The sequence below is a fragment of the Opisthocomus hoazin genome, chromosome 8 (genome assembly GCF_030867145.1).
Source record: "Opisthocomus hoazin isolate bOpiHoa1 chromosome 8, bOpiHoa1.hap1, whole genome shotgun sequence".
In the NCBI taxonomy this organism is placed as follows: Eukaryota; Metazoa; Chordata; class Aves; order Opisthocomiformes; family Opisthocomidae; genus Opisthocomus; species Opisthocomus hoazin.
In genome coordinates, this window is record NC_134421.1 from 43,270,832 (window position 1) to 43,294,753 (window position 23,922).

The 23,922-nt window shown below is 38.3% G+C and overlaps 1 protein-coding gene across 5 annotated transcripts in view; it reads right to left on the reverse strand.

Annotated features, from left to right (window-relative positions):
• The window catches only part of DOCK4 (dedicator of cytokinesis 4), a 263,237-nt gene that overhangs the window by 7,794 nt on the left and 231,521 nt on the right, over positions 1 to 23,922 (reverse strand). For 3 of the 5 annotated variants that reach the window (XM_075427729.1, XM_075427730.1, XM_075427728.1), the window contains 15 exons: positions 23,285 to 23,433; positions 21,931 to 22,017; positions 20,171 to 20,275; positions 17,761 to 17,902; positions 16,994 to 17,160; positions 15,597 to 15,683; positions 12,982 to 13,158; positions 9,416 to 9,499; positions 7,474 to 7,593; positions 7,006 to 7,127; positions 6,592 to 6,712; positions 5,986 to 6,067; positions 5,659 to 5,768; positions 4,345 to 4,512; positions 2,145 to 2,217 (listed from right to left, as the gene is read on the reverse strand). In XM_075427729.1, coding sequence (XP_075283844.1) covers positions 2,145 to 2,217; positions 4,345 to 4,512; positions 5,659 to 5,768; positions 5,986 to 6,067; positions 6,592 to 6,712; positions 7,006 to 7,127; positions 7,474 to 7,593; positions 9,416 to 9,499; positions 12,982 to 13,158; positions 15,597 to 15,683; positions 16,994 to 17,160; positions 17,761 to 17,902; positions 20,171 to 20,275; positions 21,931 to 22,017; positions 23,285 to 23,433 — 1,794 coding nt within the window. The remainder of the gene's footprint in view (positions 1 to 2,144; positions 2,218 to 4,344; positions 4,513 to 5,658; positions 5,769 to 5,985; positions 6,068 to 6,591; positions 6,713 to 7,005; positions 7,128 to 7,473; positions 7,594 to 9,415; positions 9,500 to 12,981; positions 13,159 to 15,596; positions 15,684 to 16,993; positions 17,161 to 17,760; positions 17,903 to 20,170; positions 20,276 to 21,930; positions 22,018 to 23,284; positions 23,434 to 23,922) is intronic. The other 2 variants (XM_075427733.1, XM_075427732.1) reach the window with 1 other exon arrangement.

Below are 23,922 nucleotides of genomic sequence, written 5' to 3' on the forward strand. Positions count from 1 at the left end.
ATATAATCAGTTTATCTTCACACCAGCCTCCTATTTAAAGGTTTCTAGGCAGAGGGGAACAGACTATTCATAACTGTTTCCATTAACTCATTTTATATACAGAAGGGACTAGAGAAAGGAACTCGACAAATTCCAATCAACATCTTTCAGAAAGCTTCCAGTGCTAACAGTCTTTTGTTGCCTGCATAGGCTACAAATTCAAAACTGAAAGAAAGTGGAAAGAAGGGCACAAAATGGAGAAAGCAAAAATTCAAAGAAATGAAGATGTCTGGAAAAGAAAAATCAAATTAAATTATTGTGGACTAAGAAAATTTATATACACTGTTTGTATGCATGGCCGAGGATCTCTGCTTGATCATGTAAATTGACTATCACCCTGACGTACATAAAATTGGCTGTTGTATTTGTCTGTGTTACCCTTAACAAATTCAATTACTTTAGTTGAATGATCCCATAAGGCCTGGAACAGCTTTTTTAACAGAACTGGATTATTTCATGTTATCAAGGAGCCACCAATATTGGAAAGAAGTCAGACAGACAGAAAGACGAGGTGTTTAACATGAACAGGATAAATGCTAGCTTAAACTCCACAAGTTTTCTTACACAACCTGTAAAAAAGTGGACCCCCCCGCTTCAGATGTCTCCCTTCCCCCCAAAAACACCCCCACCAAACCCCCCCACTTTGAAAGCCTCAAACCTCTTGCCTTGCCATGAGTTTTCTTCTTCTTTCATAGCTGTGAGTAGAGAACCACAAGCAAGGACTCTGTGCTCATTTAGAAAGACTAAGTAAAAGCCAAGTATTGTTGCTAACTGATGGTATCAATTATTGTTATTATAGCAACATCAAGGGCTCTCAGGACTGCAATCCCACTATTCCAGTATATACCAGACTTATTATTTGTACTGTACCTTTTGTGTTGTTTCATATCTGTAACAATATCATTACACTGTAATTGCACATTAGTTGACTCTGAGAACACTGCACAGAATAATCTGTTTTCTAGAGGATCTTTTCTATTGTAAAAAAAAATGTTTGCTTTTTGTTGTAGGCTGTCACTTAGCAGTATGGTTTTGCCCTCATCCTAAAAATGACTTGGCACCAGACCTAGGTACTTCAATGCCTGAATCTCTCGACAAGCCAATTTTTTCTTTTAAATGATCCAAGCTTTCAGTTCTTTGGACTGCCAAAGTCTCCAGGAGAGAATATTTTATTTTAACAATTCTGTAATGTACTTGGCTGCATAGGCCAGTGGAAAAGTTTTGCCATTTCCATGTTAAATTATTTCACATGTTTTTTCAGCCCTGTGAAAAATTCCACACTGAGCTTTCATAGAAACCTGGACACAAAAATACTTATAAAAATCAGCTCTTATTGATGAAAATCTGATTCCTGGTCAGTTCTTGTTACAGTATATTCTTAAAAATGTTTATTTTCAGTATACCTGTTTCACTGTATCTTTTATTCAGGGTACCACAAAGGGCAGTGCATAGTGAAACGATGGAGCATACTATGGATGTGGAGCACATAATGAAATCTTGGCACAGTAACTGTGCCAACAATATTGAATTTCCCCATGCACAAGATTATACAAGACAGTTTTTTGTCTATGGAAATTCATAGGTTTCTCATTTACTCTAATTAAAAACAAAATTCCCCAAAAACACTGATCTTTTGTCTTCCATCAAAGCGTAACCAAAAGCACAGTGACTTCTATTTGGTAAAGAGGACTTGCAGGTACCAAACTTCAGAACTCTGTGCTTCTCTATAGCTTCTCTCTGCTCCAGTCTCCAGAAGTTCAGAAGTTCATCTCCAGGGTTCATCATCCCATATGTCTCTCTTGGAAAGCAGAAATGAGAGCTCTCGCAGGCAGCCTGCTGCAACCTGCCGCTCCATCAGCCCTTCCTGCGAACTTCTGGGCCCTTGAGTGCAACATTCAGTTTAAAGAAACACCATGTTCCCCCCTTTTTGGTAAAGTGTTTTGAAACTTAAAGTGCTAGCATAATTTAGTTGGCTAGTTAGAATGTTTTGAAACTTGGAGATGACGGTATGTGCTCAAAAGAATTAGCATTCTACAGGAATATGACAGATTAATTATATTTCCATTGCTTCCAAGACTATGGTATGGTGCAACATTTCCACTCACCTTTTTCAGGGCCAGGCAGATTGGAATCACTTCGTGGCAAAGCACCGTCTCCAATATGATTGAACAGCATTCTCTGTAAATTGAGAACAGCACAGTTTATGCATAGCTGCTGTTGTATTTCAGTAGCCTTTAAGAAAACAAAAAGCTTTTTATTATCCCTGCCACACAGGTTTACTTTGGAGGAAGAGTGATAAACATCACCCAAGAACATAAACAGTTTAATAAAAATATGTGTATACAAATAGGGAGTAGACTAGTTTTCTGAAAACTGTACACACTAGAATCAGAGGGAGGATTATTATGTACTGAGTTCTGACAGTTTCCAGCTCCCTAAAAATCAAAATATGGCTCATTCCTCAAGTGGTATCCTGACAGATTGCTAAACAAGTGCAGGGATAGAGCTGCAATAATTCTTCTGCAGAATCAGGATCTGAACAAGGTGTAATGTTTGACAATATTCAAGTTACACCTGTTATCTTAGAAGAGCATTGTGCCTTATTGCCAATCCTGATTTTTTTTGTAGCAGTGTTCTTACTTCACTTGTGGACGAGAGCTAACCCATAAAGTGTGTTTGTCTTTCCTTTTCTGAATATTATTATTTTTTTTTTAAATCACAGTAAATTTATGAAACAATTTAAAAATTCCACTAGTTATTTCTTTTGGCAGCATTCAAATAATCTGCAGGTCACTAGTTTATCTTGATAACAGATGTAAGCATCATACAGCTAATCCTACAAGTAATTCAGATGTACTTTCTAAAGGAAATGACAACAGATAAACTTTACTTTCTTTCCTTCCTTTTTATTTTTTTTTAAACAAGATCAGACAATCAATGAAATCCAAATCAAATCCTGTTCTTGTATCTCCTTCCATTGCTCACAGAGGACCGTGCCAAGTCAGCGAGGCACTATGCTGTGGTTCCACAAGATGGCAAACCCAGCCACAAAGTAATCATCATAGATCCAACACATTGCAGCTCCACGTTACAAAGTAAGGAACAAATACTTGGCCAATTCAGCTTGACTTAAAACATCTCATAGATAGAATGCTTTGCTGGACTTTGAGCTACACTAGGTTTGCCTATCTACCCTGTATTAGAGTCACACTGGCTCAGGTAATACCTGTTTTCCTGGAGTTACCATTAAACTGAGGTGATGTAACTACATGTGTACTTTAATGTGACAGAAAATGTTCCTGCCTAGTCTGGATTGAATATTCACTGCCTAGTGAGTCTGCAGTGCACTAGGATCTGGTGGGCAAGTGCTGAAGTCTGTTTTCTGTTCTGAAGGTAGAGAGCAAAGGCTGAAACACCAACTGAAACTGGAGGAGATAGAGACAGAAGCTGAATGAAATACAGAGAAATGAGGACATACTAAAATAATGAAATACAAAACCATATGGAAGAACAAGCGCAACCAGAGAATGTTTCATTACATGAAAAAAAAAGTCCAAAAATATGAAAGCCAAAAAGCTCCATTAGGAAGAATAATAGTGCAAGAACTAAGCGGGCGTTCCTCTTCAGAGTATGGGAGGAGCTGGAGAGACACTGCACAATCGTTCAGCCAGAGATCAAAAAGCAAGCAGAAATGGATGTTGACTGAAAACAGCTGTACACAGATAACCTTGAGCACCAATTTCAATGAGGGAAGCAGATGCAGAGGTGCTGCAGTCTTGTTCTATGAAGTCCATCAAACTTCCTTAAGCAATGTAGTTATGGCCTGAAAGAACTTGAAATGCAGGAATTTGCCTGTGTATCTCATCCTTCCCAGTTGAAAAACTATTGTGAAAATTGCATTCTTTAAGCTATCACAAAGACATTCATAAATGAGTGGTCTCTCCTCATGAACTTAGTGTCAAGCTCCAACTAAGACTGTTGGAGTGTCAGAATAAAAATACAAAGGACAAGGAACAGTTCGAGCATCTGAATTCTTATGATGGTTGCAGGTATCTCTAAGATATCTCCTTACAATTACCCTGAGGGTTTCTTTTCCCCTTCTTAATCAGAAAGCATAGAATCAGAATTTCGTTTCTGATCACAGTCCATTTTTACTGCTTGGAGAACAGAGCCCCAGAGAAAGAAATTGCACCTTTCCCCAGAAAAATACATCCTCATTTATGGTTATGAGGGCAGAAAGAAACTGTCAGACCTTCTCACCTTTGAAACATACTTCACTGTACGAGCAAGTTAATTTCTACTTACCCTCTCTTGGGACACTGAGGGTAGAGACAGATTGGGAGATTTTCCTGCCGGGCGAGTCTCAGAGAGCGTAGGGACTGGGCCTACGAGCTCCTCAGCCTCCCTTATCGAATCTCGGGTAGAGTGGGGGATAGAAGTCGCATTCCACTTGGCAAAGCAAGAGTTTGCAGTCTGGGAGCAAAAATGGGACAATTTTTTCTTTGCGGCAAACTGAAAAACCGCTTTATTTAAAGAACAACTCCTGGTCTTCCTTGTACGTTGGTTTGGCTCCACTACCACTGAGAAAGCGCCCAATAGCTATACCAGTAAGTAGTTCCCAAGAACTGCCCTTACTTCTGGCGAAGCTTCAGTATTACTTCTTAAGCCCTCAGGTAACAACATGAGGACTTCAACAGAAAAGAGGAAAAAAATTACACTGAGCCAATTCAGTAACTGAAGAATCAAGGGACAAGAACACAGCTAATGAGATACCAACAAATAATTTCTAAAATAAAGGATCCTGGACTACCAAGTTGTTTTCTTATCAGAGGCAAAACTTCTAGTGGAAATGAGAGCGCTGAGAGGAGGGCCTTTCCCCCTGTACTTAAGTTCTTGTCTTTCTCAGCTTCAGCAAGAGGTGCATTGTGTGATGGCACAGATTAAAACAGCAACTACGTTAAAGGAAAGCACTTTAGGAAAGTAGGTCCATTACCAAGAAAAGATGAAATAAGGATTCAAAATTGGCCAGCTCACCAAGCTCATTTTGCATTTCAGGTAACTTCAAAGATACAAATTTCACACAGACCTATGTAACTAATTTTAAGCGAAGAACTCAACTCATTCTCTTCTCTGGAGTAACAAAATGCCTGTCTTTTCTGAAACCACATTGAAAACCAGAAATTGCTACATGGAGTGGGTTATTATCTCACAGTGGCTAGGATTAGCTATTTCAGAACAAATAAAGGGGAGGTCAACATAGAAAACTGCTGTGCTAACACTTTTTCTTTCTTTCTGCTTCCCTAGATTGAACAAACGCTGCTGTTTCACACAAGTGGGCTGTGTCATCTGGTAAGTCTGTGCATCTCTCTCACTGCAGTGAGTAAATACCAAAAAACTGGTCTAAACCAAGACAAAGCAAGCAGTAATGTGATCACGCACCATGTATTCTACTCACATCTCTTTGTAAAGTATTTTAGGGAATTTGCTTAAAAAAAATCAAAACAAAAAAGCCCTTGAAAATCAACAGCAGTGAGCAGACGCTGAATTTGCTTGAAGTTCAGCGGGCGCCTTTATCATCTTCTTAGCTACTTGTTTTCAGACTCCAAACAAGCTTCCTACCTGCGAGGTTTCCAAAGGATTAGGGTAGATGGCACTGCAGGGCCTCTCTCTGGGGGACAGGCAAGAGTTCTCTCTGGAATGTTTATGTTTGTCAGACAACAGAGGAGAGGCTAGAATGTAAACACGTCAAGTGATTAAATTCATGCAGTGAAACTCAGACATTTCAATTCTATGCTTACAACAAAGAAATCCTCCATCCCCAGTAATTCATATTTCTCAAAGAACTGGCTACATTTGATGTCTCACCAGTGATAACATGCAGAAATTCAGCTGTGGAATGTATCAAGAACCATTTAATTTGGTTTACTGCAGGAGACGAGCACTGACCTCTGGCACTGGATGGAGCAGAACTGGTCACATTAGGTGAAGCAGAATGAGTAGAACTCAGGCTTGAGGTAGACGGACTAGGCTGCGTATAGAAGAGATGCTGTTGTTACCAGATCATACTTACTGGTTTGGAAAACAAACATTTATAACACACTTTTCAGTAAAATGAACATCATCTCATTTGTTTAACTAGTTTCTCAGTATTTCAAAATAGCAAACCAGTATAAAAAACATTAATGTAGCCACACAAAGAGGTAGTAAAATATCAAATAAATAGAAATTTAATGTATTAAAATAATTACATCACAACTGTGACAACTGGACAGAAAAGTCTATGTAAGGTCAGATGACTTCGCATCATAGTGCACTGCTGCTTATTACTTGTGTAAAAAATTCATCCTCTAAGCTAAAGAAGAAGAAACAGTTACCTAAAAAATTGTTCTTTCTAAGCTAAGGATGTTAACAGCCCATTTAAAGATTTGGTTTTTAAAAGAAGTATTCAGCAGTAACTTCGAGATTTCTGAATGAAGTAATAGAAGCATTAGTTTAATAAATAGCCTTGTAAAAAAGATTCTGTTTAGTTTGAAGAATGACAATCATTTGTACCTGCATGTTAAAAACTTCATCGGAGCTTTCTGATTGCCCAGTGATATTGCTGACTTCGGCAGAAGCTTGGGATGACAGCGATGAGGATGAATACCGATTGACAGCTGGGTAACTCAAGGGACTGTTATAAGAATAATGAAATACAAAATGGTTAACTCTAGTTGCCAATCATAATTTTTCATGTGAAAACAGAATATATTTATTAATCTCCACAGTTAATTTTTCATTTATTAGTTGAGAGAGAGAGAAAATATATATATATATATATATATATATATATATATATATATGAGCTATTCATGCCTGAAGATACTTCAGGCGGACCATACAAGGAAGCGTGCACACAATAAAAGTATTTTATGGGCCATCTCCCATGAGTAACAAAATCTATCAATTTCTACTCGTTTAACTTGCCTGCGTCGTGGTATTACTCTGGCACCATCAGGGCTCATAGAAACAGGTATGGAATTTCGGCATACACGAGGACTTCCATTTGGGAAATGAACAGGGCTAGCTTGTACACAGGCAGAAAATTCCTGTCAAGTTGTTAAAGAAAGATTAAAGTGAACATAATATCATTATGCATTTTGTAAGACACAGTCATTTGAATAGTTATATTTGCATTTTGGATCACCTTCATCATTAGTAGGAATAATATTTTAACTTTTTGCTGATGATACTTTAGTAGAACGTGACTATTTTTCTCTGCACTGCATGGAAAGTTTAACAACTTTCTCTTTGCTTTGTGGTACTGTAAGAGTGCTACAAGTTGCAATGTGGGCAAAGAACCAAAAGATGTCACTATTTATTGCTTCGGAAAATTAAACAACCCGTACTGCAGCTAAACAGTCCCATGGTTTATCCATGCACCTGCTCATGTACCTGTATTCCCAAGCTTGACTTCATCACAAAGAACTGGTCCACCAGCTTTTTGTGCAACGGCCTCATGTCCTGCGGCACCACCTTGTCGTGCACTGCCAAGCCAAATTCTAGAATCTGGGCCTGCAGAAGAGACAGGAGGAAAGAGGGGAAAAATGTATTTTTGATCAGTTTTCTTTAAGCTTCCACCATCAATTTGGACACTAATCAAATAAATCCAACCAAATGCACATTGTATTAAAAACATCTGTCTAAATCCCTGGCAGACCTGTTGTCAAACAAGGCCTAAGACCAGAACCAGTAATACACAAGAGGATTTATGCCTCTTCCCATTTTACTATTCAACTTTCCCAAAGATCTGGCCTATGCAAATTCAACTCCAATATCAAAACCACTATGGATAACATAGTGAAAAATCTGGCTAAATGGCAACTTCACAAAGTTCACAAAGTTCTAAACCCTAAATAAAAGCTGTTTTCTACAAGAACAGTTATAAAAAGCATGAAACAACAGCAATGACCACATCCACCAGAGACCCTGTAATATATTTTCAATGAAGTCCACGGTTCCCTATCCTATTCCAGCTCCCCAGAGACCTCACTAAGTGGCGGCTTTACGTATATTCTTGATGCAAGCCATGACAGTCTTCAGAGTAACATTGCTAAAACTCTAATCTTGCTCAAATTTGGTCAAAATACTGAACTGATTACACGAGGAATCAGATACTCAAATTTAAAAACAACATAGCTACACTATGCTGTAATATCTTTGGATGAGAGCTACTAGCTGACGTTTTCAGGCAGCCTGCGAGCGGGCATACAGCTGCACAGCATCCCTGACCCTAGGTCAGGACTGCAGCACATCCACCCGCACACAGAGGCATCCCGACCCTTCTGAATGCTCCACGTTGTCTGTTAAATCATCTGCAGGTGCCAGACAGTGTTTAACTCCTATTGCTTGGAACTCACATTTTTGTCATAGGAACTTATTAACTCCAGTTCTAAATTGTAAGGGTTAGTGAGAGTAACTATAGTTTGAAAAACCAAAACTGTAATGTAAATTACTGTACATTATCTAAATGAAATTAAAGTGAGCTCAGTGAACCTATTCTGATTTATACAGTCTGAGGATCTGTCCCTTCGGCTGATCTGACCAAAAGATACCACAATGCTGACAGAAAATGGAATTTCCATCTTGCCAAATTCCAATACTCTGACCTCTTTATCCCAAGCTGGCAATAAAGTTTGAAATTTCAACATGCTGCATAGAACAATGACAGGTAAATGTTAGCTAAAAAAAAACCAAAATGCTTAGTGAGATGATTTGATCAAAATACTTTTTTAGCATTTCCAAATGGAGACCCTTCATATTTGAGGTTGGTATGTCGTTGTCTCGGAAATAAAAAAATAATACAAAAATCATATAATGCATAGAATACTCATCTGTTTAATCACTTCATGTGTATTTTACTGCCTACCTAACTCTGGCAATTGTTATTAGATATCTTCCACCGTAGTAAGATTTTTTCAGGTTTCTTCCTCTTACACTACACCTTGTAGTTAAAATGTTTGTTTTGTAGTAGCAGTAAGATACGTCACACAAATCAAAAGTTTCAATGAGATAATGTTTATTCTGTAGCAGTGGTAAAATATGTTGTGCAAATATTTGCGTATGATCATCACAAGACAGAAGCTTGCCTCTCATTCAACCTTTAATTTAGAATAGTTTGAAGTGATTAAGGTGATGAAAAGGACTAGTGAAACAAATATTAACATGACCTAGAAACCTATTTGTATAGAAAGTTGCTGTCTACTTGGAATCTAATTCAGAAAATACTGAAGACCACTGGGCAATTATTAACCTCTGAAATTTTATATTGTATTTTGGGATACTTCCAGCTAGAACAGCTGAGCAGGTCACCTAGTCAGCCTCTTCCTCACTTTACCTGCTCGAGCATCAGCTCTCTCAAGCGAGTGATCTTCTCTCCATCCTCTGGATGGTTCAAGAAGTATTCTTTAACAAAGAATGCCTAAGCAGAACAAAATCACAAAGTAACATGAAGCAAGTAAAAACACATAACCTTTTTTTAAAAACAAGTTTCTAGATGATATTTTCAAAACAAAGGATCACTTCCACTGCAACAGAGCATAATACATGCTAAATAATTAATTATTCACATATGCATTGGTGGAGACTATGGTCAAATAAAATGTAGCCACTCGAGTGGAATGCACCAGTTGTTCAATATCCAGGACAGATCGTGACTCAGAACTAGAAACCTGCAAATTAGAGTTGAAACCAAACATAGGTCACCTGAACTAAGTATCTCTTCCCTGTTAATTGTGACATAGGAGTTTCAAGTTATTATGAAGGGTTAGATTTTCTTGTCTTTTCATACTAGGAACTTCATTATCCCTTAAATATAAAAGTATCTTAAGAACAGTGTGGAATTGTGTGCTATTTTATGTACTAATGGAGCTGTGACATTATCTTCTTATTCACTTTTAATCTAAACAACGTTTTAAAGAACTCAGTGACATTGATGTTAGAAAGCCACACTTTTCACTTCAGGAACATCTGACCAACATCCAGGCGCGTTCATGAGCTTAGATGGCCTTCCAGCCCATCTCTAGCGGTAAAATTTGAGCATTATAGTACCCCAAAGTCATTTTACCCACCAGCAATGGCCTGGACACAGCACTCCCCTGTTCACAATTGCATCTTTCTTAACACAGCAACTACCCATTTTTCTTGGCACTATGGTGTAAGGAAAATGTCCAGCTGGTCATCTGAGAGATTCCTAGACCTTCTCAAAAACGCATTTGTCACAAAAGGTGTCTGTGTGCACACCTATATATACACATGGTTTTCCATCCACAGAGCTAAGCAGATAATAGTGTCTGCTCTGTGCTGTGCTTTCCTTTTGCACCTTTCTTAGCATTTCCCTCATATATTTCCTACAAGGTTTTCCACCCGACTTCAGCTGTTAAAACCGTTGCTATGCAGAATCACTTGTAAATATGGGGAGCCGTGGAGCTGGAGATAAACAAACATCTTCCTCTGATTCAGTTCCAGAATTTCATGCTGTGACAACCCGTAACAAGGAAGTGCCGAGACCTATCTAGAAAATGCTGATGCTGTAATGAAGAACATTTATTTCACACGGTTCTTTCACTGCAGGTAAGTAGAATTATACGAATCCATGTTTAAATTGTTAAAAGGAGCCCTCTGATACTTGCTAAAATCCCAATCCTAAACTTCTGCCAGCTGATGTTTTTTTCCCTCAGCTACAAGCTTAATCTTCTTTCAATACCAAGCAGGTGGCATCCCAGTGGTTTTGGGCTTAGATTTCTACAGATCTGTAATAGAAGTCAGACATGTAATAATCTAACTTCAAAGTCACCAGTACTTTAGAAGAAAAAAAAAAAACCCAAACAAACAGAATTTGACTAAATCCAGCAACATTCTAGGAACTGGTGGTTTCCAATAATTGATCATGAAAGTGCCTCCACTCTTCCAGCGCATGTAAAGGAGCTAAAAGAAATGTAATTCATAGTATAAATTGCAGTTTGAGAGGTGTTAGTGGGCACAAACCACACTCTTCATGCTTCTCCAGCAGTGTTTAGAAAAACTGTAAAGAATCAGTGGTTCAGTCTACAGCCATTTTTTAGCACACACGAAGGTGCTGCATAACAACTATTACCTCTGTAGATTTTCCTGGAATCTGTTCTTGTATTGAAACCAGTGAAAGCATAGCTTTAACACCTGCGACACCAGCCAAAGTGCTGAATAATTACAGACAGCTACTTTTTATCCCATGAAGGGGGGGAGAAGGAAAAGAGGTCAGAATCAAGAAGGCAGCAGCTTGCCAGAGGACATTATCTGCTGGGTCTTAACACTTCTTAAAGCTTGGAAGTTGCCTGAAGGGAAGGAGGATATCAGTAAAGACATGGTCAAGCTGACCTCAAACCACATGCTCGAAGACTGACTGAGTTTTGAGCTTTGTATAGGGCAGAAGGTAAAAGCAAGTGAAACAGATAGGCAGAGAAAAGCATTTACAGAGGCGAGGAAAAGAAGGAAGGTAGAAGACAAGAGGTGGCAAAATAACAGGAAGACATAAAAAGACTGAAAAAGGGACAAGCAAGGAGAATGGGTGGGTTGGTTTTTTTTTTTAGAATTTTGCCCTCAAGTCTCACAACTATTGCTATCAGTTTTGGTGTTTACAACACAAATTGGTGAAAAGTCCTATTTTAGATATATAGCGAGAGAGAGAGGACAGAAGGGAATGGAAACATGAAGACTGCATAGGAGATCAAGAATTGCAGTTAAGAACAACAGTAAGAAAGGAGCAAGCTAGAACCTTTAATATATTTGTGAAGAATGGAAAGCTATGCAGAGATGCCGAGCTAGCTCTGACACTGCTAATTCAAACCAGACATGGCTCTGACATGACTGTACTTCTCTAGGGACTCCCTTCGTGGTGCTTTACTATGCCAAACAGCTTTGTGGCTGTTGTTTAAAGGCAGCTGGGAAACATCAAACATGCTACTGCTTTGCTTTAGTCTCACAATTTTCATAATGTTGCAGTTTTAACGACAGATTCTAACACTATAGTGGACTCAATTTCTCTAAGTTTAATTTAGATGCAATTTTATCAAATTTAACACTGTTGAGTGAACACCAAATTGTGCAGCCTTTGAGACAAGTGGACAGAATGTTATTCAACTTGACATTTTCAATGGAAAAGGAGCAAGCAGCAGGCCCAAGTATTTTGTAAGGCTATGAGGAGAAAGATCAAGCTGGGCTGAAACAAAAATATCCCTCCTTTCTTTTTACTGCGGTTTCAAAATTCCACAGAAGTTTGTGGAAATACATGATCCCAAACATTTAAGGTTCTCCTAAGGCAATTCAGAGATTATAACAATGAGGAACAACTTTTGCGAATAAATCCAGTGTTAAACATTTCTTAATTATATGTACTATTTCTTACTAGATTTTTTTTCAAAAAATAACTTTCCTTAACATCTGGGAGAAGAGAAATACGAAGGATCTAGAAAAACATGATTCTTCAAGATAGTAAGTTTCTTGTTAAGAATTATATATATATATATTAAAATTATCAGCACGCAAAAGTAAACTTGCTGGTCAGCCAGAAGTAGCTCCTGACTTAGAAGGAATTTATTATAATACTGTAGTTACAATTGAGTATTTAATTAAAAATTCCCCCCCCCCCCGCCCCCCAAGCACTAAAGAATACAAGGTAATTGTGAATCAACTCATCACTGGAGTAAGTTTACAGGACTACCTGCAGCAAAATGGTTGTTTCAATAAAGCCATGCATATGCAACCTCACCTCATCAAAAACTGCAATATAGATATAATTAAAACTAATATTGATACAGCACTTTCTGTTCTCAGTTTATACAGAGGAGATACCTCTGTACAAAGAAAGAAATCAGTAAGAAACTGTCTTATGACCGACTTTTAATAAACAGAAGATAAATTGCTTACCTCTTGGTATCTAGCAACACCACCATTAACTGCTGCATCAACGACCCCATTTAGACACATGGTGAGAGGGTTAATATTTTGCATCTGTCGAGTCTGACACTGACTAATCAGTGTTCTCAGCTGCTGGTTCTTATTTTCTAAGACTTCAATAGCATTCTCAAGGGGACTCATTTCCACCTGGAAGAGGAGTGAAGAACATTGCCAACATACTTAATCTTCAGTTGAAAGATAAAATATATTAAAGGTAATTTTATATTTCTTGAAAACGAAGTTTTCCTATGTTCTAGAATACTGGGGCAGAAAAAGTTCTTCTCACCTGGGCTATGCTTTCCCTGAGTGTATGCTCCGAGCACAGAGAGAATTAATTTTAACATGTAATCAAGGACCAAAATAAACAACCCCCTCTCTCTTGTCAATTCATTATCTGACCTTGAGAGACACCCAGCCCTTGCTGCAAAACACTCACACACTTCAGCCTGCGGTGGAACTCTGGGAATTCAGGGCTAAACTGTCCTTGGTAACTTTACTTGAGAGTACTTTACTTGGTAACTTGAGGTCAGGCAGAGCTTCACCGTAGTTAAGGGCACAGAGCAGAGCTTAAGTATGGGCGAGCTAGTTCACCCACCGAAAGGGAAGCCAACAACTAGCCATTACAGATGAGGAGTCTGAAAGTAAGCTTTGAGCTAAATTGATAATCAAGTTATAGTCAAGGGCAGTCCTTGAGTGGGATGTGCCTGTCCTCTCTAGAGGGTGAGGAGGCTTTTCTCACCGGTAGCATGAACTGCAGGAAAAGCAAAAACCTAAGCAATGGGAAGAGTACAGGCCTGCAGTTGCCATAATTTACCAAAATATACAAGCGCAAATCCCAGTCATGATCTAGTACACATGTCCAGAAAAAATTATTACAGTTAACTTTTGGAAATGGTGACTATAATGGTAACTCCATGCACCAGTACAGGCTTGGGGCGGACCTGCTGGAGAGCAGCTCCGTGGAGAGGGACCTGGGTGTCCTGGTGGACGACAGGTTAACCATGAGCCAGCAGTGTGCCCTGGCTGCCAAGAAGGCCAATGGCATCCTGGGGTGCATTAGGAGGAGTATGGCCAGCAGGTCGAGGGAGGTTCTCCTTCCCCTCTACACTGCTCTAGTGAGGCCTCATCTGGAGTACTCTGTCCAGTTCTGGGCTCCCCACTTCAGGAAAGATGAAGAGCTACTGGAGAGAGTCCAGCGGAGGACTACGAGGATGGTGAGGGGACTGGAGCATCTCTCCTATGAGGAAAGGCTGAGGGAGCTGGGCTTATTTAGCCTGTAGAAGAGAAGGCTGAGAGGGGACCTAATAAATGCTTATAAATATCTGAAGGGCGGGTGTCAGGAGGATGGGGCCAAACTCTTTTCAGTGGTGTCCAGTGACAGGACAAGGGGCAGTGGGCACAAACTGAGGCACAGGAAGTTCCATCTGAACATGAGGAAGAACTTCGTCCCTCTGAGGGTGACGGAGCACTGGAACAGGCTGCCCAGGGAGGTTGTGGTGTCTCCTTCTCTGGAGATACTCAAGACCCACCTGGACAAGGTCCTGTGCAGCCTGCTGTAGGTGACCCTGCTTCGGCAGGGGGGGTTGGACTAGATGACCCACAGAGGTCCCTTCCAACCCCGAACATTCTGTGATTCTGTGTAACTCCATAGTAAACTGAGGATCTTCATATTAGGGGTCGCTCCCAGTAAGAGTCAACTAACAAAATTTCTCGTGTCACACACGGTTTTTTGTTTTTTACTAAATTCTGGTTTTGGATTTCTACAGCGGAATATCAGGATGGTGAATGAGTGACATTTTGTTGCTATTGTAGAAGAAAAACACAACAGAGTTTGAGAGAAAATCAGTTGTACAATGGTATCCCTATATTTAATAGGACTATTGTCAGACTGGCTTGGACAGGAAGGAAAATAGTTACAGATGTTATACTCCTGGGCTTAACAATTGACCAATTATTTAGACATCTTTATAGGAGGAGCACTCCTCCAAATACAACTGAAATGTATTTAAGGATTTTCTAAGAAATATAATAACAAGGAAGTAGAAGAAATTACAATGCGTCGGTAACAGATTGCTGCATTAGACCCTGTTCCCACAGGTTCTGCGTAGGCATGCTTCCCTGCCCATGCCGAGATCCAGGAGCTTCAACAGAGCTCTAGGCAGACACAGAGATATACCCACACGGCGCTTATTATAGTACAGGAACTTGGAGAACATTTACTTTTCAAGAATACTGATGAAAGATACGTTAAGCTACAGAAATTCTAAGTATTAAATGTTACATCATGCTACGTTTTAAGAAACTACTTTGCCGACATTAAATGTTACCTTCGGCTGCCCATTATTGTTCTCAACTTCTTTTTTCCTCAACTGTTTAAATGAATCATAAGGGTGGTTCTGAATAATACTCACAGTAAGAGAAGCTAGACAACACAAAATACTTTGTAAATAATTTTGTTGTAGCCAGCTTGAAAACTTGCACAAAGAAATTAGAAATGGGTAATAAATCTTAAAGTAGTTAATCAAATAATACACGATTAAGGAAGTAAATCAACCAATATGTATTGCAACCAGTCTCATACTCACTACTTCACGTTTTTCCACTTCAAACCAACGAGATATTCCAGGTAAACTCTGCACCAAGATCAATGTGGTTCTCTCCACCCACAAACTCTACAATATACAAAAACAATTTATTTCCCTAATTTGCCTCTGCGTTTTTCTTATTATTCTCAGTTTTCTTTATGAATACCTTCATTTAAGTAACAGTATACATTAAAAAAAAGGAATACCATCCAAATTTCTACTGAACTGTCTATCCCAGAAGCCTATGACATTCACTTTTCTCCTTTCTTTCTAGGACCTACTATTAAGCAGTAATTTCTGCCGATTCTTCATGCTTAAACATGGTATTATTCTATATTATATGTTGTCCCCTGATCTCCAAAAGTCACTCACAACTAAATTAGCATTTTAATATTTCCTTTCCGAGGTAACATCCGGGAAGAGGGAGAGTTCAAAAGCAGAACAACTTACAGATCACCCAGAGTGACCAGCTCTCCTCTGTGAAGTCCTGTTTGAGATTCCACAATGCATGGCTGATGGCATACTCAAATGCACTACTGTTCAACACTTTGTGCAAGAGGTTTGTAAAATGACAAATCAACGTACAGGAAAGCGCTTACACAAAATATATATAAGCTGTCCAATTAAAATAAAGTCCCAAGCTTTAATTAGAAGACAACAGTGAGTTAATTTAGCTAATTTATTACCCTTACAGTTCTTCCTCTAACTTTATAACAAAATTATTATGGGATAATTCTCTTTGTGTGTCTGAATACCAGAATATATTCTGCGTCAGGATGTAAGTGTTTCTAGTGGGTCAGAATCAAAGTTACACCAGAAGAATGCAAGATGAATTTTAAGTGTGACATTTTCATTAGGAGGAGCAGAAGTCATTTACATATTAGGGAAGGAACTATTGCTCTTCCCTCAGACAATCTCTAAATTCAGATGTGGTTTTCAGTCTTCTTATCACAGGCACAGAACATTATGCTGTAGTTTAGTCAAAACCGTCTCTCCCTTGCTCTAGGGAGAGATAACTTTTGGCAATCCTATCCATACCCCAGATTACCTACTTAACAATGTTTTCCCATCTGCCTTATAAACTCCTCTGGAGGCTGCTCTGTTGTCTCCACTTCTGCCTTCTCTATATCGCTGATACAAAAATAAATGTGTACTTGTTTCTCTCCCATTCCCATATACAACAAGACCGTCTCACCTCACATACATTTTTCACATTATTTTAATTAAAATGAGAAGGGAAATAGTCAAATCTGAGCTACCGTCTCCTCTAGAGAATTTGTTATACCACCCTCAGCTGAATAACACAACTGTAGATGATGTTTCAATTACACAACTATCATTGATGTTGCAAATACATCCATAGGTCCAGTAGATCCTGAAAGTGCATGGTACTTTACCTTGAATTCATTTTCCTTGTCCTTCGTCCCTTTGTGAAATGGCCTGTCATATCGGAATCGCCAGATGTGATTTACTTTGTAAAAGCTCTTGATGTTATCGGGAATGCCGTCTCTTTGCAGGACTTCCTGGTTTTCTGGAATTGGTGTCACTGCATAAATCTGCAAATCTGTATGTAAAGAGTTAAGGCTATCCCACCTCACTGAAATCAGCAAAGCATATTGACTCCTGAAGCATGACAGAAGCATGTATCATGAAATCCTTCTGGACTATGAATGGCTTGCGAAAGGAACCTGAGAGATTTTTTTGATGGTTTGAGATTTTTGTACTGTTTTGTTGAAAAATTCGTATTTATTTTTGAAATACAGCTACTTACATGGAATAGTACATGGAGTAAAGGGATTTAACTAAATATATTCTTACACACAACATGTCATGCCATGCTAACATTATGTTGTATGGAAAGAACTTGAATTACTGTAACTTGAACTGATACACCATTATCACAGCGGTGATAGTTCTACAAGTATTTTTAGCTAAAGCAAGAATCTTAATAACCTGTCAAGGAATTTTTAAATAAACCCAACGATTAAACACACAAGTATCCCAACATAATCTAGTGACTGCGACAAATTGCAGGGGAATTCTTACCTACCATTTCTTTCAGTGGAGGCACATTGTGATTGAATTTGGCTATAGGCGTACCTACATTATTTTAAAAGGACGAAAGACGTAACTGCAGTGTATGGGTTTGTGATTATGTGGATACACTGTGCTTCTGCCTGAAAGATGGTCTCATCTGGCTGATTTGCATGTTGCATAGCAATGGCATGTGGGAACTCATTCAACATTCGCTGCTGGAAGGCCTCCAGCCTTTCATAGTCATGTCCTCGGCAAACAAATTCCTTATTCTGAGCAGAATAAGAAAAAAAAAACCAAGAGGAAATTATGTGAAAATAATTGGGTATCATTAGATAGAGCCAAACACACGATTTTAAATATAGACTTTCTAGGCAATTTTTACATCATTTTGAGAAAGAAAAAATAAGAAACAAAAGGCAAGAGTGAAAATAAGAAACCTAGAAAGAACAGGTTACTTAGAAGCAGGAAATTTTACCATATAAAGTATGTTTTATTCCGAAGTCTGGAAAAATCAGATGATTACACTTAAAGCTTTAATGAAAATCTGAAGGGAGAAACTGCTCTTATTGGATTACAGTATGTAACAAACACAACATATCAGATTGCATAAAATACGGAACAAAACCAGTTAAGACAATGAAATGGGCCAAAAGTCCTTTCCATGAGGAACTAGGAAACTTTGCTTTGAAGTTATACAATTCTGAAGAAAAACAATTAATAAGAAAATGGTAGAATGTATTCAATTTGCCTTATCCTCTAAATGTTTATCAGTGATCAGCCTGGTAAATTAAAATTATCCAATTTTTGCAATATGAAGTAAAAGAATACTCCTGGGTCCAACATAATTTATTTTACCTGGATGCCCACTATGAAGCTGCACCATTATTTTCCTGAGACTGTGTAACATGAATATAGCTACAATACACATCCTACACTAACCATGAGATCTGGAGGACCCGCTGGAACCAGTCACTGACCGTGGTGGTGCTGAGGGCTTCCTGTAGCTGTGGACAGCACTTTTTGGTTTGATTCTGCTTGCACATGTTTGAAAAAAGGACACAGCTTAACCATTTTTCTAAAAACACTTTGAAATGAATTTCGTTTGAAAATCTGTATTAGAAAATTCAAAGTCATTACTAATGTGTTCCTCTTGAAGGAGAATTAGATAGAAACAGTTGTTGTCCTTGCAGTATCGTGACAACAGAGACCGGAAGCACTGAACTCTGAGAGCCTGCACTTTCATGGAGATGGCAACGAGAAATCAGCTGCAATAGTGTTCTTGTGCGACTACAAATTAAAACGTGAAAGCTTTATTCTGAAGATTTATTCTTTATTCCTCATATAGCAAACACAGACAGACTTACAAACTGCTTTGGCATAAAAAATGAAATCAAACGCAGTAAGTTTTGAGGTGTTCCTTGTTGGTGCTGCGAGCCCCAATCTGTGCTAAGTACATTTAATTTGGAGAACGCATAAATACCTCCTGCATAGAAGCACAAGCAGTGGAAGACCTACAGGTCTGAAAGTACTTCATTATTGTGCAACTTTTTCCAGTACTTTTACTTCATCAGTTGACATTTAGTAATCTAAACATTAATTTCTTTCTAATTAACTTTTGCAAATTGTTTTATACATATGTTATATTCAGATGACAGCTAGGTAATATCAAAAACTGTGTGCCCACCAGACTCCTTCTGTGGATTGCTTTTAAAGGGGAAAGTTTCATGCTATATTTACCATCTGGAGTTTAGCATTTTCCCCACCACAAAGGCAAAGAAAAATCAGGCTTTTTAGGCCTCCACCATACAGAGGAGGCTCCTTTGTCACTTATTTGAATTACCACAGGAAGAGGAGCTTGGATTATGATTGCAGCGGCTCCATGAATAAGACGGATTCTGTTCTCTTCCCGAGGTGAGACAGTCAGTGCAGCTAAACCACTGCAGACTGTGAAGAGGGGAACAGCGTAAACACAACTAACATTCTCAAGGGCACTTCAGTAACTTCAGAATCCAAGATTAATGATCAAGATTAACTTTATGTATCTTACCAAATTCGGTACACTGATAATCAATGAAACTCAGCACACTGAATTTCTAAGTCATTTAAGAAAAAAAGGAACTTGGGAATGTAATTACTTAAATGCTAAATTACAGATTGTCCTACTGCCAAGTGATACCTCTTCTGACAGCGTTCTGAGTGACCACCAGCAGAAACAGCACAGGACAAAGGGAACAAACTACCATGAAAAGATGATGCTGGTCTGTGGAATAGTATAGGTGCATGGTTTCCAACATAAACACAAATATTAAGTTTATGTGGGACTCTGGAAGCCTTGCATTTGTCCTTCCATTAGACAGAACTTTTTCTGAACCCTGAAAACATGAGGCTATTTCATTAATTACCACAAAGAATTCCCCGTTTCTCATAGGATAAGAACTTGCATATGGTATGATCAAATTCTTACATAGAGAAAGTCATTATGAATGACAGCATGAATTCCAGAATTACTCCATTCTGTTTATTTTCAATTCACTTACTCTCAAGAAGAACGGGAACTTTTTCCCATAGAATCCAACTCTGAAAAATTCTGGCTCCAAACGCTGTTGATCCATAATTTTATCATACAAAGATGCCTCCATCATCTGGGTGAGATTGATAGGAAATGCAATTAGTCTTTTTTGAAAACACATTTTTACCTTAAGTTATCAGAAAAGGGAGGGTCTTTCAGCATGCTGCTCTGGAGTGCTGGAAATGCCGTGCATCTCTGAGCAACAATAAAGAGATCCAGAAGCCTCTGCATGCATCAGATTAAATAATTATACCCTTTAATCACCTGAAATTTTCCAAGAACTAAAAAAAATTGCTTTTAAATATGAAGTACCTATATCAAAGGGGTAAAATAATAGATTAATGACAACATGCATAGATCTTTAATGAAAAACGGGAGTAATAGAAACATATGACCCAGTAATCTGCTAGTCATCCAAACACATGGCAGTAATTTGGTCAGTTTAGTCAGCAAAGTCCAATTTCCATATTCAAGAGAGCTGTGTCCAAATCATAGCAGATTCCAATGATTTGAGCATCAAATGTGAGTTCCTTTAAAAACCTCACAGTAGCAATTAACATCATTTTTGATCAATACATCCTCCTTTCATTTCACTCAAAACACTGACACAAAGTGATCTCAATATCACTCCCCTTTTTTCTGGTGATATTTCAGCAAAGTATTCTCCGTTCTCAAGTTTTTAACACTGTGAAAAAATCCCCAGTATTAGCCCTATTTTAGGTAATGCAGACAGCTATTTAATGTGTATATGGTATCAATAGCTGCCTAGTTATATATTGCTATGAGAAACCCCCGCACCTCTATTTTTGGTTTAAAAAAGGTGGAACAGATATAGTAGAAGGATATTTCCCAATTCAAACACAAAACACATTAAGTACAATTACTTAAACGTGCATAAACTAATTATTTTAGTGACGTGATGACAGTCAATTTGCTTTTGCTTATACAATTCTGCCACTGGGATACCTAAATATATATGGAATAAGCAGATCACAGGGAGTACTGCCACATAGCTCTCTGTTGAGAATTTTGCATAATGCTGTTAAGAAGCTCTGGATTCAGTCTACTTCATTCAGTCCTAACAGCAAGCATCCTACACGTACCGAAATTTTAAAAAGGAAGATGCAATATAAAATTGAATCCATCAAGCAGACAAGAAAGACTGAATAATCCTTAAAATACAGTATCAGAAAGAATGAAGAAAGCAACAATGCTTAGAGTTCTAAGAAAAATGAGACAGAAAGCAGGAAGGCTGTGTCAGGAAAGATTCATTTTGGCTACATGATATTAAACAGACCATAATTTAAAGCAGTAAATAAAATAACTGCAAATATGTACGTTACTTGTTGCAAGCTGTTTGCTTGCAATTACAACTGCAAAGATACGTTGCTGCTCCTAGCGAAGGGCTGCACAGAGCACATCCCCTGGCCAAATCATAGGAAACAAATGAAAGTGAATTTCTAATATAATTTTTCTGCATAAGTATGCAAACAAAAGGGGCGCTGTACAGGTACAAACACTGCAAGATCATTTCTTTTCTAATTTTTTCTTCAGAAAGCAAACACCTTTTTTATAATTTTTATTGTAGAAAAAAACCCCGTAAGCTAAAAAATAAAGTTTGCAAACCAAACCTAAGGACCTTTCCATTGCAAATTTAATTTTCTAAGTAATATTTTATAACCAAAACTAAAAAGCTTTTGGATCTCTGATTGATGAAAAGTACATTACCCTCATCTTGCTGAGGTTTCTGTAGTCATAGTAGCTTTCATACTGTTCTGCAATTTTCCTGCATAAGATAATGCCATTTTCCCAACACTGCAAGCAAGTAAAAGATGTTCAGTAATTTCAACGCAACTGTTTGACAATTCACGATTTATTAGTGAATAATAAGTGATAATAAGTGATAATAATATAATAGTGAATAGTCTGTTCTTTCTATACTAAGTCATACTTCCAGTAACTGAAAATACTTGGACATATTGTCCACTAGACATACTGATTAGCTGCTGAGAATACTGATGAATTCTTTGAGGGATTGAAAATATATTTAGAGACTTATTTAATACATGATTCTTACAGGACTATCGCTGCATAAGACATATAAGACATAAGATGTCCCCTCCCTGGAAGTGTTCAAGGCCAGGTTGGATGGGGCTTTGAGCAACCTGGTCTAGTGGAAGGTGTCCCTGCCCATGGCAGAGGGGTTGGAACTAGGTGATCTGTAAGGTCCCTTCCCACCCAAACCATTCCATGATTCTATGACATGTCATTGCAAGAGTGATACACTTCTCTTTTGATGCTACATGAGACTGATTCAACACAGTATGACTTTGACATTTTAAAAATGTATTCTTAACATAACCTCCTTAATTTTTGTAGATAGGAAAAATATTTTATTGCACCATATAATTTAAAATCTGTAAGGTGATTACAGAATATTTGGAAAAAAAAGATTATCAGTATCAGTTTGAATACATTTACAAGGCTTACATGGATATGACACTAGCTACACAGAATTGCAATGAGTTACTTGTTTATCAGCAAGACAAATCATCACACAAAGGGTATATAACATCTTAGACTACATGATAATTGCTCATAATTCAGAATAAGCATTCTCACTGATGACAACGAACTGCGATCCCCAAACTCCATTCCTTATTAGAGATTCTGCAACTGCTATTCTAAAAGACACAACGTGATTTAGAAGGTGTAAACATAATCCTTATAATCCAGACCCCTGAATTGTTTTCCTCACTCGGTCACTAAGTGAATTTCATCATATGGCTCATTTTCACCACCTTTAAAATGGGAAGAAATTACACTATCTTTCATAAAGTGCTTTGACAGTTAGAAAGCAAATTGCTGCACAAGTGCACGTTATTCCCACATGTAAGCGTGGGATTTCTAGGACACAAACACAGGATTAGAAGAAACCTACCGCGTCACTAAGTAACTGTTTAATCAGGCAATGGCAAACACTTCCCTTCTCTATGAGAAAAGACTGCAACCCTGGAAGTAACGTCCTAAAATGAACAAACTATCCTTGCCAGATCCACTCAGTAACACAGGACTATTTCACCTTTCCCCTATCGAAGTTTTGAATGATGGTCAGATGGAGACACTCTTTACGCTGCCACTCTGTTTGCATGGGGTAGTTGAGAAATTCTCTCAGTGGCCGATCAGACCACTCCAACAGCTCATCGTACAGCAGGAGTGTGTAGGCAGCCTCTGCAAGAGAAATTATACCACAGTACTGATGAACACCAAACAAATAAAACTGCCAAACAAAGTACACAGAAATGTGAATGCTCTTGACGAGATGCACCATTTCAATGGGTAACTGATTTACTTCAAGTATAAGACAGGTAGTAGCGCTGGTTTTGGACAGAGTTACTATCTACAGCTATAATAAATTCAGCTTACAATTTTCACACACTATTTAAAGTGGAGTCACTGGGACAGTATTCCTGGAGTCTGACAACACAAAGGGGACAGAGAAATAAAAAAACAATTTCCTGCTTAGCCTTAGTCTTCCCTACTGCTAAGGAGAAACCCTCAGTGGCTTTGCTGTCTGAACAATGTAAAAAGGACCAGAGGATGAGGAACACCAGTAGAGGACAGAAGATAGACAGGACTGTGGACACAATCCAGAAGAGATCAGGGCTGGGAGGGAAATGCAGAAGCAGATGTGTGCTTAATAGACTCCATTCTTTCTAC